Below are 17,258 nucleotides of genomic sequence, written 5' to 3'. Positions count from 1 at the left end.
AAAAAAAAAAGAAGAAAAAATCTGAGAAAAGCTATTAATGGTTGAGCAACGAATTGCACCGTGTTGTAAGCCAACAGAGCCAAAGTATGGACAAATATAGCATAGTCTGTCTTTATGGTTCTATGGACGACACAATGTCGAAGAGCAAATATAGCCAGGCTAAACAAAGATGAAGACAGAGAATGAATCGCGAAATCGAATCTTCCTATATCTCTTCTCTGCCTCTGCATGGTCGATACCACTTGACCCACTCTCTTCAAAATCTGAAAACTGTACCTTCGCCTTTTGCATACGTTATACACCCACTCCATCCCTTATATACATCCCCGAAAACCCGATTTTATCGTGGATTGTGGAATACTTGCAACATGGATTGTTAAAAAGTATATAGAAACCTCCATTGTTCGAATTGTTTCGTTTTAGATTATTTCGAAATAATATTTCTGACTGAGTTTTCCTGTTATTAACAATGGTGGAAATAAAATTTAATTTAGAAGCTCTGAATAATAATTCTAATATTACGAACGTTTTGTTTTGTTAAACGAGAATTTTGTAATATCGCGAATAAATTGCTTAACAAAATGGAGACGGATCTTTAATGTAATGTCTATTATTCGAATGTCTGAAAATTGTGTTTTTATTGTTTCATTATACCGCCATTTCTATTCGCGACAAAATGTAAGCAAATTTTCTTTATTGTGTAAATGGAAATAGAATTTAATTTGAAATTGAATGGTTAGGATTATATAGTATGTGCACAATACACGCAAAAAAACGTTTAATTATTGAAATCGTGCTTCTTTTTTCGAAATTTTGAAGTATCCGTTCCAAGCATTAGAAGAGAGAACATCGATGGTTCGAAATTCAAATGGATTCTATTTCAAATTTTATTCAATTTTATATTCAATGTTATTTTTATTTGTTGAACCAGAATATTCTTTTTAATAGTCGAAACCTGAATTCGTTAATAAAATATAATCCTATCCAATTTTTTTAACCTATTACTACTTATAAATCCAGGAAAAAGATTCAAGATGCTTGCTCATTATCCCTAACACTCTAAAATAAAAATCAACGATAAATTATAATTAATAATTAAAAGTTTTGTTTTCGTCCAATCATATTTCTATATAATTTTTCAAAATATATACTTATTCATCAAACATAATGAAAACAAATTTTCCAAATCGTACACAATACACAATTTATGCAACACTTCAATTGATTAATTTAAAAAAAACTTTAACCTTTATTCAACATCCCATTCTTTCACATTATACTTTTTGCTCTACATATTAATTTATTACTATTTAATTACTAATACATATTCGATCACCATATATTTTCTTATATTTCCATCTTTTTAAAAAAAAAAGAAAAACTCGTTAATAAAATTTCTTATATCGTTTCCCTTAATATCGTTTCCCTAATTAAAAAAAAAAAACATAAAAAAACGTGGCCCTTTTTAGGGAGGAGGAGGGTTGAAGCGAGGTCACCTCCTCTGTCAAGTGTCACATCAAAAAGTCAAGCAGCCCGCGTCACAGGAACTTGGGGAATTGAAAATTGCCACGTGTCAGGTGAAGCACCGGACGACAACAACAAGGCACGTGCACCCCGAAACTGGATACGCTGGAACCGGGTGATTCGAGGGGTGATTCGAGAGTTCATGGCTCTTGGGCCATGCACGATGCCCATACGTAGAAAGGGGTGTTCTGTTTCAAGATACGAATCGTAACCCCATGCTAGCGTACTTATCGTACGCTTGTAAGTTAGGAAGCGTTGTTAATAAATTTCCTTCGTTACGGATCGTTGTGTTTATAGTTGGAATTGTTGAAGGAAAAGGAATAATAGAGATAATAGGATTCGATTTGTTACGTAACAAGAGATGTATGCAAGAGATAAGATTTTTAAGAATTGAATAAAGTGAGTATTGAATAAAATTGCTTGTGAAAAGTATTTGAACAATTTTTATTACTTTTAATTTTTGTCGAAATTATTATTTAAAGAGGTGAAGCTGATTTATTATATGATCTATTGTCAAAAAATAATTTCTAGATGAAATTGTATACGAAATAAATTGCTTTATCTATTATTATTCTATATGTGTACAAAGTTTTAGATAAAATTAGAATTTTTAGGTTAGGTTGAATTTCTCTGTAAAATAATCTTCTAATGCTTTCGTGATATATTGTAAGTTGTTATAATAATATTTTGTTTTATGTAAGATAGAAGGTTTTGATTTGCAAATAATAGCGATATTTTTTACCAATGATTGAAGTTAAAAATGATAATGGATAATGATCGCTTTTAATTAATAAATTTAGTTACTTTTATCTTTAAATAAATTGTACAAAAAGTATATGTTTACGATTTATTTGAAATTAATCGATATCGAAGATTTTTTGAAATTTTGCATTCAACGCGCTGTAAACAATTAGAAATGGAATGAGGCAGAAAAATTATTTTTCTGCGTTGATTTTCTGTAGTTTCGATTGGTGGACATTCTGGCATTAATTTTTCGAGAGATGACTTTGAAGATCACCTGGTGGCTGTAATGACACTTGAGAGTCAACGAAAGTGGCAATTAGGCAAATGCAATGAAAAGCAAAGATCAATTTCATTTTGAAATTGTAGAACCAAAAAAAAGATAGGAAGGATACAAAAATTTAAATTAAATTTAGAGTAAATAAATTTAATATTATTAAATTCTGTATGATTGATTATATTTTTAATGAATTTATTGATACTTTATTAATTTTTAGTAATTTTTTATATTATATAATTATCAGATTTATAATTATGACTATAAAAAAAATTTTATATTAATTAAATTCATAAACATACTTTAATGATAATATAATTCTTACATTTTTTTTCTAAATAATAAATTAATATTTTAATAAATTCAAAATAATTCATGAGAAAATATTTATTTTAAAATGAAATGTTATAAATAGACATATATATTTTAAAAATATTTTCCAAATTTATTAAAAATTTATAAAACTGTTATACTATCTAAATAATTTTTAATTTATCAAATGAAATCTAATTTTTTAAATTTCATCCCTAATTATAGGAGACTGTGCACGACCTAAATGATTATAAAACCATAAATCATTAAAAGTACCAAAAGATTACGCAGAATTGGTTATGGGAATTTCTGTACAAAAATGGCAACAGGAAAAACATGAGAAAAGAGGTTAAGATATATCTACTTTCAATTAGAAATAATTATAATAATTACAACCATGTGTAATTTAAGCAAGCGTCAGTATTATCATGAGTAAAAATTTTTCACATAAAATTTTCTACCAAATACATATTTAAATCCCAATGATTTTAACTCATCCTTAATTAAAGATATAATTACTCGAATTTTTACACCATGAATTCATCAATCTCTCAAAATATATATATAATTATTTCGTGTAATTTCAATAGTGTAATTAATAAATATCATAATTCAAATATTTAATTAATTATATTTAATAACATTATACTTAATAACATTCTGTTCTTTGTTCAACAATAAGATAAAAAGAAAATAAAATATTTCCATAATTATTTCCTATATATCGCAAAAATAAAACGATTTCACTGCCATCTATCATATTACAAAACGTTTTTTTATCATTGATCGAATTAATTGACATTAAATTTTAAAAAATTGGATTAATGTCATTCTATACAAAAATATCGAATGAGGTTAGGTTATAAGCATAATTTAATTTTAGATAAAGGTTAGATAAAACGAGATAAAGATATTGTATTGACAGAGACAGAGCGATATTAATCCAGGATTAGAAGAACATTATTAGATCGAAAGCTCGAAAAGGGAAGCTTCACGTGTAATTCTGAATGATCGATGGCCGTTAAAGTTCTCGAAAAGATGTTCGATTAGCGCTCGACACGATTTTTCTAAAGCAATATTTCTTCGAGGCAAAGGTTGCCTACGTTTGCTACGTTCAACAAGGGAAGAACAAGATGTTCTCCAAGTAGGAAGTAGTTGTCGATGGGCAAAGTGGGTCACGAGCTCTGACCTCCGCGTCTTTTTACACAACCTCTAGGACCCCGCTTCTCCACTTAATTACCTCCACGTCCTCCATGCGAGGCGAATTTTAACACGTAAAACATAATTTACCGTGACGAGAAAAAATATTTCGGATAATGGGAGGATTTGTCGTTGGGAGAAAAATTGTGCAATATCGTATTTCGATTCCATAATAATTATAAAATAACTTTTCAAAAATCCTGATTTCACTCAACTTCAGTATTGTGAAAGATTTGAACAGAGATTTGCTATTATAGAAGATTGAAAAGAATCATAAAAAATTGAACTTTTCCTATAATATTTAACGAAGATGGATATTCCTCTTATGATATGGAAGAAAAATGATTATTCGATTTATGAAGTATAAGAGAAGATTTGGAATTTTTATCTTCTAATAGTACATTTATTTTATGAAATCAATTGGATAGATTGGACTAGATTCGTTATATGGGAACAAAACTTCTTCTCAAATTTTTTTCAAATATTTTGTGCTACAAATTAATTTGAAAAAGAAAAAATTAAATATATATCATTCTAAATATATTATAAAACCGATAAATATAATATATATTTATATATTTTATATCAAACATTAAGATATATTGTAATCTCGAAAGATAAATGATGAAAGTATTTATATTCTACATCCTCGTCTGTAGTCATGCATGGAGTAAGTATAGACAAGGAGAACAAATGATAAGAAAAGGATAGAGATATGATAAAAATTAGGAAATCAGCGCCATCTCTAGAGTGTCGTAAATGAAACACATAAAGAAAGGACAGAAAATAATTAGAAAAAGATAAAGATAGGATTAGAATTCTGTATTAATGCCATCTATTGAGTATTAAAAGTATTTTTAAGGGAGGATAAAAAAGTAAGAGTTTACTATCAACGCCATCTCTTAAACGTCAACAAATATATCTTTAAGAAAGAATAAGGTAGAACAAGAATTTACTACCAGCGCCATCTCTTGAAAATTATCAAAAATATTTTTAATAGATGTATTACATAACAGATGGAGCTATTAGTAAATTCTTATTCTATCTTATCCTCCTTTAAAGAGATATTTGAAGAAATAATTTGATCATTTAAGAGATGGCGTTGATTTTTATTTTTTTCTCGCTATTTGATTTCCTTGTTTATACTTGTTTTAGAAAATTATATACTTGTTCTTAATTTCATTTAATTTTAATGATTTTTTGTCTAATTTATTGATAAAATATTTTAACAAAATTTATTCAATTAAATTTTTATACAGTATAAATATTTTTATCTTTTTCTATATAATAATAATAAATATTGTCATTGTAATAATTTTTAATTAATCTTTAAAACAGTATAAGTAATCAAAATATATAACATCTTTTTAACATATAATATCTTTATTTTAATAATAATTTTTTACTTATTTTTCAAATTTAAATAAAAAAAAATATGTGATCTATTAAATATATTTATGATGATATATATAATATTTAAAATAAATAATATTTAACATTATAATATTATATATAATAACATAAATAATATTTAACTATTAAAGTAAATAATATTTAACAATCACAGTTTATTATTAGATGATTAAAAAAGAAATTAAACGTAACTAAAAAAGAATTCAAAGTTGTTTTTTTTTTATTTGTCGGATAATCCATAAAAGATCTTTTATCTATAAATAAATGTAAAAAAAACAAAGTAATCAAAGTACATGTTAACGTTAAAATTGGTTAAAATAAACTCAACAAACGGATTTGTAACTCAGGTAGAAGTTTAGTAATGCTAAATCAAATATCCAAAGTCCAAGGGATCGGATATTTAATCCCTCACTTTAAGAAAGAAAGTTTCTATTGTCCCTTCGTAGCATTACCGACAGGTATAGCTTAAAGAAAAAATAATGTTCAAAATTTTTAAGCTACTCTTCTAAATTCGCTTCAAATTATAACTATATATATTAAAGATATTTAAAAAAATTTTGTAAAATATTTCAAATAGATAAATTTGGAACATTCTTACTTCATAGAAACATTTTGAAATAAAAACAATAATTAAATCGAATAATTTTTAATGTAGTTACAAATAAATATATTAATAATGTATTTATAAAAATAAGAAAAATCAATTGTATTTAGATTTTTAAAAAATAATATAAAAATGACAAAAATATATGACATATAATTTAATAATATGATATTAACTATAAATTTAATAATTAATAATAATATTTCATTATACTATATACATATATATATATATAAGAATTGACAACAATCTGATTTATTCACGTAAAATATTTTACATGTATAATATAATACAACAACACAATTTTTATTTTATAATAAAACTTATATGTATAAATATATATATAAACACAATAACTTAGAAGGGCATATATCTTCTGTTCTCTTTCATTAAAGATAAAGCACGCAAAAATGCTCGATAATCGATTTCTAAACGACCACCTCTTGGTATAGAAAAACATTTGTGCATAGCATCCAGTTCTCTAATAGTGATTAATTCTAGCATACCTCTAATAGACAAAGCTTTCATCAAACTTTCTTTTGAGACTGTACCAATATTTTCTTTATCGAAATTCTGTAATTTAAGAAAAATTATATATATGTGCGTATAAAGATATATAATTTCAAATAAAAATTATTTTAAAAAATTATATCCATTCATATTTAAGCATTTGATAAATATTATGAAATATTAATTATCTGATATTTAATTCATTTTTAAATATATAATCTAAAGATTTTAAATAGTTGTATAGTTGTATAGTATTTGTATAATTGCAAACCTTGAACAATTCTTCGAGGTTTGGTTGGTGTAATCTGCTTAATTTGTCTATTGCCACCGTTGCCATGTGTCTTTCCTCGAAATTTAAGAATGTTTTAGGGGAAGCTTCTGAAGGCACGTGTTGCACAGGCACTAAAAGTGGAGCCCTTTCTAAACTTCCCGTGGTAACAGCTTCTTCAACCGTTTCCCCAAATTTGACATAGTCTATATAATCTGGCCTGCAAAAAAAAAAAAAAATAATATATTGAAAATTGTTAAACGATATTTTAATCTCGTTTGATCAAATATTATAAACACCTGAAAAATTAAATCGATTTTATTAGAAACTATAATTGGAATCTTGAAAACATAGAGGTTAAAATATTTATAATCATTGATTATACAAAATATATTATCTTAAGATAATTTGATTATTTATTTAAAATATATATATATTATATATTTTTTTACCTTAAAGGTGATTGAAAAATGTCCATAATAGTTCCCATTTCTGTGCAAGACAAATTACAACGTAGTTGATCCAGCCCTCGCAGAAACTCTGTTCTTTTTATAACATGTTCGTTATGTACGTCATATTGACGCATAAATTCGATAACCTTCCCATGAAAGTAAAAATATTGAATATAAAAGAAGAATATAAATATATTCACATTTTATGCTTTACCTTTATCCTTTCGCGCACAACTTTCGCTTTAATTTTGGCTAAAATTAAAAGGATATTTGTTTCATCATCTGTGAGTACCAATGGCGGTTTTTCAGCATTTATCAATCTTTTTTCTTTTAACATAGAGTGATACAAAGGTTCCTCAATTGGCAAAGCTTCTAATTCTTTTAAAAACCAATTATAATTGAAGCCTAAATCATTATTATATCTCTGCTCTAATGCAAATTGTTCTTCTTCAGAAAGTAATATAGCAGCAGTCGTTAAAACTTGGCGTAATTGTGAACGCGACACGTGACCTTTATTATGCCTAAAAATTAATTAAAAATATAAAAATACAAAAACATAAAAAACCTATTTTTTTAATGTGCATATATATGTTATGAAATGAAAATTAAGCATACCGATCGTAATCCTTGAAAAATTGTTTTATCAAAATTCGTCTTTCATTGACACGATACCGAATTTTCAATAATGTTTCCTCGCAAAGATCTCTTTTGCTTTTTTCTTGGCATTGCCAATCTGAAGTTCCTTTCCGATTTAACTCCTCTATTTCTTTTGGCGGTGATTCAACCTTCAAATTCGGTAATTTTTCAAGTTCCTTCACGGTAAACACTGCAAATGAAATAAGGACGGAAAATAAAAAAAATAAATCAATCGCATAGTGTATAAAAAAAATACCTTTATCAATGTCATCTTCAAATGTACGCCAACATACACGATCTGGATCATTCGGATCTTTGTAAAGCGCAATAAGCGCGTTAATTTCCGTTTCCGCAAGATAAAGACGCCCCAAACTTGAAACCTGAAGACCATCCAATCCTCTCCTGAAGTTAGAAACTGTCGTTTTACCCGCATTCAGAGGATCAAAATCCTATTATCAATTATAACCGTTAATTATTTATTTACTATTTGATACACTGTTTATCTATGAGATAAACAAATTTCAAGTATGAATTCTAATGTATTAATATAAATTGTACACATATAAACTATAAAAAAAATATCTTAAAAGTATGAAAATTAGATTTTTATTGTACTAAAATTATATTATTTTATATAATATTAAAAATTTTATTTGCAAATTTATTATTGTCACCTTAAAAAATTCCGAAATACGTATTCGATTTTCTAATATATGTCTTTGAATACGTTGAATTATTTCCATCAAAGGCATTGTAGTTTTTTGTTCTTCCATCACCGGATGAAATACGGCTTGCTTTCCAAATACTTTGCTTGGTATAACTCTACCAATTTCCGGCCTCGGAAGTTTCGGTAATTCAGCCGTGATAATTCGACCAGGAAATTGATCAAGAAACTCCTTTTAAATAAATAAAATATTATCATAATTTCACTTTGCGATTTAATTGTCAATAAAATAAATTAATCTTTAGTGATGAATAATAAAGCAAAAATAAGTATTCGTAAAATATGCAAGATAAAATATTACTCCACCAAGAGCCAGCATTTGATGTTTATCAAAATACGATTGAACTTCGTCGATCGCCTTTAAGAAAGCCACATAATTGATCGTATAAGCATCTTTTGCGAATCTTTTTACAAGCAAACAAAATTCCTCGGAAGCAAGAAGAATGCCTAAAAATTTTAGAATTCGTCCGAAATGCGTGAAAGTTACAGTTCCAGCATTTTTTGAAATCTAGATAAAAAGAAAAGTAATAAATATATGTCGTTCAATATTTATCACTCAAAGATAAAAATATAAGATATATAAAATGCATTAATTTTTTTATTAATAATAAAAAAGTTATCTTTTACATACTAATTCGTAATCTTGGAAATAAGGCCTTAATATGAGTTTTCTTTTGTTTATAAGAATGGCAATTTGAGTAAGTATAAGACATAATTTTCGGAATTCCGTTGCACTTAATTGATTTACATGTTCTGGATCTTCCCATTCCAAACCAGTTACAAGTGGTTTGTTTTTATCAAATTCAGGTACTATAGGAAAAAACTATGCTTTTTATTTAATTCTTTTATCTAATGTGTTACTCATTGAAAATTCATTGAAAAAATAATAGATAGTCAAATACGAATATTTATGAGAGAAAATAAATTTTGACTCAACGATGAGTTCACTTAACGGTACCGAGTCAGGTATGTTGAATAAATACAAATTCTTACCATATATTCAAATTTTCAAAATTTACTTTCTCATTACTTTACTATTTACTTTATTTTTAATTATTTGTTTTAAGTGAATAATAAAATATATAAAATAATATAATTATTTATGTATCATATATACATAATACATAATATATAAGTTTGTAATAAATTTGTAATATATATATATAATCTTTTTAAATATTCATAAATGATATATAATTAAGAAAATTTTAAATTTATTTAATATTTTACTAATTATCTAACATTCTATTAAATTTAAATTAATCATACCACTATTGTGAATTATTTCGCAAAACTGTGTATAAAATATTCGACCATCTTGAACACGAAAATAATCAGCTAAGTCACAAATTTCTTTGTCAGATAAACCAATTTGATCCTTCAGTGGGCCAGCCAATACCGAAATAAATTTTGACTCTGTGTATTAATAACATTATATAGTTCATATTCAAATTTACAATCTTCATTATATAATGTCGGTAAATACTAAGTACATATCTGTTAAAAATCAATAATAAAATACAAATATAATATTGAATAATATAAAATTTTAATATGATAATTTTAAAAATATGATGCAATTGAAAAATATAATTAAAAATGTTATATGGAAAAAATTGATTATAAAAATTAAAATGAAAAATGAAAATTCGAAATTATTATTTATATTATATTATATCATATCATATTATATTATTATTATACTATACCTGAAATCAAAGAATTATTATTAGGATCTAACGGTTTGTAAAAATCCCATAAGTTAAAACCCACGCGAAATATTGCTGCTCGTATTTTATTACAAGTACGCCAAACATCTTGTAGCCTCAAAATCTATGGATTATTTATTAGATATGAAAAATTAAAATAAATTAAAATAAAAGTATTTTTCCTTACATTTTTTCTTATTTTATAAAAAATAAATAATAAAAATCTGACTTTACCTTTTGTTCAGGCATTTCGATAATTGAAAGAGAAAAATATTCAAAAATTATATCATTACAAAAATTTTATTCTATCTAAAAATTTTACAATTCGCGAACTATACTTCCATTTATAAACAAAAAACAAACGTTAATTGATAAAAATATAAAATATCCATTCAAAAATATAAATTCAATCATTTGATTATTTGTTAGTTATGTGAGTATAAATATTAAAGAAAAATATTTTAAATAAATAAATAAAATATTTAATTAAATTTGCTGATAGGATAAATAAACATCAAATAATAAGGACGTTTTATTGTAATTATTATTACAATAAAGAGTAAATAATAATATATAAAGAATTTAAAATACGAAAAAATTTCTTTATTAATAATAAATATTTTATTTTAATATTATTTAAAAATTTTATTTTATGATCTATAAATTTACACAGTATATTTTTATATCATTGAATGACTGAAGTACATACAACGACATCTAGGTTGATACTAGCGCCAACTGTTAGCGTCTACAATGATGAGAACGCTGAATCAACGGTAAATATTTCCCGCTTTTATTAGACATCAACATGAAAATGAAATCTCATTTTTACTTAATCATTTTAATAAACATTGATACTCAAATAGTAAAAATAAAAATATAACAATACAAAATTATTAAAATAATTATATCAAAATTAACTTAGAAGCAATATTTTATTGATTTCTTAGAAATTATGCGCATAGAATTCTGGGAAATGATATTGAATGGAGCTGGATCTTCTCTGAATTCTTATTGGCTGGCATATATTACTTAGCATTTACCACGAATCTTATTGGCTCTACATTTTCGCTCCATTCTCCACACAAGGCAAAAATTTTCGTATACATGCCATTATATTCACTATTGCCCCTTAACATCACTAAAATACTCGGCAACATCGATTGGTATAATAGGAGCGTAACAATGTTTTAAATTATTGGTAATTCGTTTTCTTGAAATTAAATTTTTTATGATAATTTGTATTCTAAAGGAAAATCTTTTTTTACTTAATAATTATTAAAATACTTAATTATACATATAAATAAAATAAGGAATCAATTTATTAAAAAAGATTACTTAATGTTAATCATATTATTTTTGATAATAGTAACTATTATTTTTAATTTTCAAAATTTTATTTAATTTTATTTTATTATTTTTAAATTTAAAAAATCAAAAATTAAAAAGTAATTATAATAAACAATGTTCTCTTAGAAAAATATTAATTTCTTTTTCTTACAATTGTATAAAGCTTGTTATAAATAATATAATATATTTGAAAATTATTAACTAACCTGGTATTATGTACTAAAGGTACGGTACTGCATGATGAAATCTGATTGGCTCAGATACCTATTATGGGGGAAGTAAAAGAGATTCCATGATGCTTTGCGCGGAATCTCCTGAGTCAAACTGAGCGCAAGTCGTACCTCTCCCTTCTCCATTCGGCGGCCGATCAGTACGGACGTGAGAGTGTTGTTAGCTCGTGTAGTGTATTTAATTACTACGTTAAAACGCGATTTATAATTGTGTTTTAAGTGTTTCATAAAAATAATAAAAATAAAATATAATAAACTATGGCCGATCAGGAGAATAAGGACTTCAGCGAAGATATTGCCGATCAAAACTTCGAGCAGAACGGCGAAGCAGAGAACGGCGGCGGGGACGCCGCAGAAAATGGCCAAGAATCGCAAGAGGAAAGGTAACCCTTTTCATCTTTAATATCGATCTTGTGATTAAATAAAACGTCGTTTTACAAAATTATCGATTTCGATTCACTTGGTACTTAGAACGCGCGGGAATATAAAGCTTCCAAACGAGAGTTGCTTTGTGCGATACGATTGTCGCGATGACAAAATGGCGGATGCGCGAGGTCCCGAAAAATTGTAATCCGTTCCCATCAATTCTAAAGCGAGCGTTCCTAGTATTGCAGTTAACTTCTTTTATATTGCTGCAGTATAAAGAAATCCTAGGTATCAATCATTTTTTCTAAAACCAACAATAAATAACAATAAAAGGAAGTGAGTCGGTCAAATTGAAAGGAATGCCGGCCGCAAGTTCAGAAAGGGCGCGCCCACGCATTGTTGTAAAGTTTATAAAGAAAAAATAAATTTTTATGCTTAATCAAGAAATTTTATATATAGATTTGATACGCTTTGCTTGGGCACGTCTTTTTTTAAATTTTTTGTCACTAATACATCGTATCACGTCCTCGTGTTTTTCACACACAACACGCATTTATGCATCAAATCAGAACATTAAATAATATATCATAAATGTAATGAGTATATAGATTATTCAGGGAGGGTAATGCGTAATGATCTTTGGTTATTTAGAATTGTCGTGATGTTTATTAGAATTATTAATAGATTATAAGAATTTTTGGTGGTAGGGCAGAGCACTTTGCCTTTCCCCTTTTTCAGCGTAACGAGATCTCAAGCTGGACGATTTGCTCATCGACGAATTTAGATGTCAATGTTGATGTACGGACAGTCTATGTAAATATTTTGTAATGTCGCATATACGTTCGTTTTTACTTTCTTCTACTATATCACAGCATTTTTAGTTCTATACCTAAGGGATTCGACTTTTTTTTTTCTTTATATCCCTACAGCTTTGGATTATCACAAACTCTTATATAGTATGGGGTATGTTTTTGCAATATGGGTAAGCTACTTTAGATTGTAACTTGTAGAACTACTTGAATTGATACTGGGAAAGAAGATGTAACCTTCAAGTTTATTAAAATATATAGTTTTTATATCTATTAAAAAATTTTATAAATGATAAAATATAAAATTATGTTATCATTATCATACATAAAACAAAATTTGGAGGTATGCTTCCTCTCACCCAAATACTAGAAGTACAAATGCGTGTTAAAGGATGTGATATATATGTATGAAGTAACAAAAAATAACTTAAAACTGGCATTTCCTTGTTTATTATATCAGTCTATTATACAGTAAAAAAAGAAAATCAAAAGTAAATATTGCATGTTCTTTATTGCAAAATTATAATAAGGTAACTATATACATATATGAATAATAAGTATTTTAACTTTATAAGTGCTGTTGTTGCGAGGTATACATTTATCTGTTTAAAATTTTGTAATTTTGTGTAAACTCCTTATTTCTGCTCTCCTTCCTAGTTAATTCTATTCTAGTTTTGTAAATGATAAAAAGAAGTTATTTCATCAATGATAAAAATTTCTACACATTACGCAAATAATAATTGTAATATTTTTATAGAGCATAAACTTTGAAATGCATTTTTGGCCAGCTGAGTCTTCCTCATTGATTCATTGCAGCAGAATTCTGGTTAGTCAATTCTTCATGATTGACAATATGTACGCTTACCTGGGATCTGTGAACTGAACCGTGAAGCCTTATGATTGACTTCTGAGTCTGAATTATTGTGAGAAGTCTACTTCAAGTTCAAGTCCGTCATGTTTCGTCACAACACAAGCACTGGAAGTCGAGTCAATTACGTCAGATCAATAAGTCTCGCACAGACACACACTTGCCTGCTGGGTCACGCGTAGAGTAATTTCTGATCAGATGTCAATGCTGTTTGGGCGTGATCAAAGCACAGAGTCACTAGGGCCAATGCGAAAAACTCCTATAGGTCGGAATGCCATTAACCCAGTTTATGTGGCTTGATCTGCAGGTGGCAAACGACCCAGTGCGATTATGGCGGGCGGCTCGCAACCGGCTAACCGTGACCCGACCAACAACTGATTACCGGCGAGTGACTGGTGCCTACGGTATTTATCACCAGCCCTAGATGATATATGAAAAGATCAATCTAAGTACAGACAACTATCATCACACTGCCAGAAAAGTGAAAAATTGCAGCTTATTATATTTGTGTATGAAAAGGCTGAAAAGCATATCAGGACTTGAAATATAATATTTTGCTGATGAATAAACAAAAAGAGAGAAATACTATACATATATAAATATACTATAAATAAACAAAATATTATGTGCATATAGATATTTAAAAAATATCAAGAAGTGACCATCATTAACTTGTAATATGGAAACAATTTTTTTAGCTTTTTAATAGAGTTGCAGTCTATCTACCATATGTCAATTCTTTGGGCCAATCAGCAGTCAGAGTTCAACTTGGAAAAGATAAATTTTATTTCCTTTAGGAGCAGCTGTATGTCAACTGGAGTTATAACTATTGTTCGGGTTCACATGAACATCGTGAAAAGTACTTTGCTCTCTCAATGCGTTAATTTTTACATATCTACTTTTTTCCAAGTTTTTTCCTTTAATTTTTGTTGATAAATATATTTATCTGAAGTTCAAATCAAGGTCTATGTGGTGTGCAAAGCAGTCTTCTCATGGTTGTTTCTCATAATCCTGTTTTTTTTATTAAGGACAAACATAATTTTCATATAATAAGATTATATCAGTGAGTTCATTTATTCTAGGTAATTTTATGTCCTTATTAATATACATAACTATCAAATTAAGATAATTTTATTCTCGCAAAATTATTTATTCTTCCAAATTTTAAAGTAGACATTAATGTAGGTCACTTAATTGATTATAGATTAAATTTACATAATTTATATATACATGAGTATATATTATATATTTATATACATAAGAAGCATTTAATAAATTACGTACATTACCTATTGAAAAAATTCCTTACCAAAATGTCTTTTAAAAGTTTATCCAGCCCTTTTTCCAAATAATATATTATTGATCTATTGCATCTCTTATATATTGTCAATATTAAATTTTAACTTATATTCTAATTTTTCCAGGGGTCAAGTCAAACTCCTTTTTTCAAATATAAATGGAAATAATTTGTAACAAAATTTAAATTTTTGCTTCAAACTTAGTCCTTAAAATATTTGTATAAATTTCAAAGATCATTATAATAAAATATATTACATTGCTTTGCAGGTCAACCGGGGGTAATCAGGATTCTTTAAATGATAGGTACATTTTTTTTTATTATTATTATTATTATTTAGTTTTTTATATTTATATATAATAATAAATATTTGAATTCAAAAAGCATGCTTTTTAAATTCTAATAATTTTATGATTAGAAGAATATTCTGTTTTAATTAAAATTAAAAATTAAAATATAAATATCATTTAAAAGTTATTTATAAATGTATAGTTATATAGTATAATTTTTATTAAGTTTTTCTAATATGTATTTGTGGAACATCTTTAGAGGGTTAATTATAAAAAATCAAAAAAATTTTGATATACAAAAATGATTAAGACTTATTTATTAAGTTATAAGCAATTGAAGTTTATTCTAAATACAATATGAAGTAAGATCTTGTATGATTGTCTTCATTACAGCATCAAATTATTTCCATCTTATTTCATCTAATGAGAACTTATAATTTAATAAATGATAATTAATTTTATATTTCTTTTAGTCTTTAAATTCTTTAAAAGATGTTCAACAATATATAATACTTTATATAAAAAAAATTCTCTCACAATTAATTTAAGTCAAATATCATAACATTTTTATTTTTTATAGGAAATTATTTGTGGGTGGATTAAGCTGGGAAACTACAGACAGTGAGTATTTTTTATTTATTTATTTTAAAAATTATATTATTATTATTGTATAATATTATTTATAAATTATGATGTTATTTTACTTAGGACACCTTCAGATGATATCAATCATATGAGATCAAACTTAATACTGAGTTTTCATAAAAATTAAACGGTGTAAATAATTAATAAATTTAATTACTAAAATTTTAAATAAGCATGTTAATTTTCAGAGGAATTAAGGGATCACTTTGGTACATATGGTGATATTGAAAGCATTAATGTCAAAACAGATCCTAATACAGGACGATCGCGGGGATTCGCTTTTATTGTTTTTGCGAAAGCTGAATCGTTAGATAAGGTAAAATTATGAAATAATAAGTTGTATAAAAACAATATTTGATTAATATGATGATAATTATGACCAGTTCTGCTACTGAAATCATTTGAAGATATTCCAATTTCTGAAAAAAAATTATTCGGAGATTCTTAAGATTGTAAAAAAAAATAAATTTTTATAAAAATCATTTATATTTTAGATTATGGCAGCTGGTGACCATGTAATTAATAATAAGAAAGTCGATCCTAAGAAAGCAAAGGCTAGACATGGTAAAATTTTTGTTGGTGGTCTTTCGACGGAATTGTCGGATGATGATATCAAAAATTTCTTTTCTCAATTTGGAACAGTAAATATTTTAATTTTTTCTATTATAAAAATTATTCATTTATCCTTTAGAATAAATAGAATAATGAAATTAAATATTTGTTGTAGATTGTCGAAGTGGAAATGCCATTTGACAAGACAAAGAACCAAAGGAAAGGATTTTGCTTCATTACTTTTGAATCTGAACAAGTAGTAAATGAATTATTGAAAACACCTAAGCAGACAATCAATGGTAAAGAAGTACGTGTAACATCGATAAATGAATTAATTGATTCTAAAAAAACCTACATAGAAAAAAATATTAATATGTTCGGATAAATTGAATAGGTTGATGTGAAAAAAGCAACACCAAAACCAGATGGCATGGGAGGTATGCGTGGCGGTGCTGGTGGTCGAGGCGGCCGTGGCGGAAGA

General features: G+C 26.5%; 2 protein-coding genes, 1 long non-coding RNA gene and 1 other non-coding gene across 11 annotated transcripts in view; 3 read left to right on the top strand and 1 right to left on the bottom strand.

The window, feature by feature from the left end:
• The first annotated feature begins 2,488 nt into the window (after positions 1 to 2,488).
• Positions 2,489 to 3,364, top strand: LOC102677808. Its single transcript, XR_422250.2, has 2 exons — positions 2,489 to 2,682; positions 3,080 to 3,364. It is a non-coding gene; the product is annotated as an uncharacterized LOC102677808 (long non-coding RNA).
• Positions 3,365 to 6,316: 2,952 nt separating this feature from the next.
• Positions 6,317 to 10,619, bottom strand: LOC102677897. The gene is made up of 12 exons (XM_006618956.1): positions 10,605 to 10,619; positions 10,371 to 10,494; positions 9,931 to 10,077; positions 9,293 to 9,471; positions 8,963 to 9,169; positions 8,612 to 8,833; positions 8,194 to 8,386; positions 7,917 to 8,127; positions 7,516 to 7,822; positions 7,302 to 7,447; positions 6,853 to 7,069; positions 6,317 to 6,644 (listed from the first exon to the last, which is right to left on the bottom strand). The coding sequence occupies exons 1-12, from the start codon at positions 10,617 to 10,619 to the stop codon at positions 6,429 to 6,431; spliced, it is 2,184 nt and encodes a 727-aa protein (XP_006619019.1). The 3' UTR covers positions 6,317 to 6,428.
• Positions 10,620 to 12,022: 1,403 nt separating this feature from the next.
• LOC102678127 (RNA-binding protein squid) overlaps positions 12,023 to 17,258 on the top strand; it is an 11,299-nt gene continuing 6,063 nt past the window's right edge. For 4 of the 8 annotated variants that reach the window (XM_006618962.2, XM_006618961.2, XM_006618960.2 and 1 more), the window contains exons 1-7: positions 12,024 to 12,333; positions 15,560 to 15,595; positions 16,161 to 16,201; positions 16,414 to 16,541; positions 16,720 to 16,866; positions 16,953 to 17,084; positions 17,172 to 17,258. In XM_006618962.2, coding sequence (XP_006619025.1) covers positions 12,209 to 12,333; positions 15,560 to 15,595; positions 16,161 to 16,201; positions 16,414 to 16,541; positions 16,720 to 16,866; positions 16,953 to 17,084; positions 17,172 to 17,258 — 696 coding nt within the window. In that variant the 5' untranslated portion in view covers positions 12,024 to 12,208. Of the gene's footprint in view, positions 12,334 to 15,559; positions 15,596 to 16,160; positions 16,202 to 16,413; positions 16,542 to 16,719; positions 16,867 to 16,952; positions 17,085 to 17,171 lie in introns of all 8 variants that reach the window. The other 4 variants (XM_006618964.2, XM_031512068.1, XM_006618959.2 and 1 more) reach the window with 2 other exon arrangements.
• On the top strand, positions 16,584 to 16,651 carry LOC116186030. Its single transcript, XR_004150949.1, has one exon. It is a non-coding gene; the product is annotated as a small nucleolar RNA snR61/Z1/Z11 (small nucleolar RNA).

This window comes from Apis dorsata, unplaced genomic scaffold (genome assembly GCF_000469605.1).
Source record: "Apis dorsata unplaced genomic scaffold, Apis dorsata 1.3 scaffold_383, whole genome shotgun sequence".
Lineage (NCBI taxonomy): Eukaryota > Metazoa > Arthropoda > Insecta > Hymenoptera > Apidae > Apis > Apis dorsata.
This window is presented reverse-complemented; position numbering and strand designations above follow the sequence as displayed.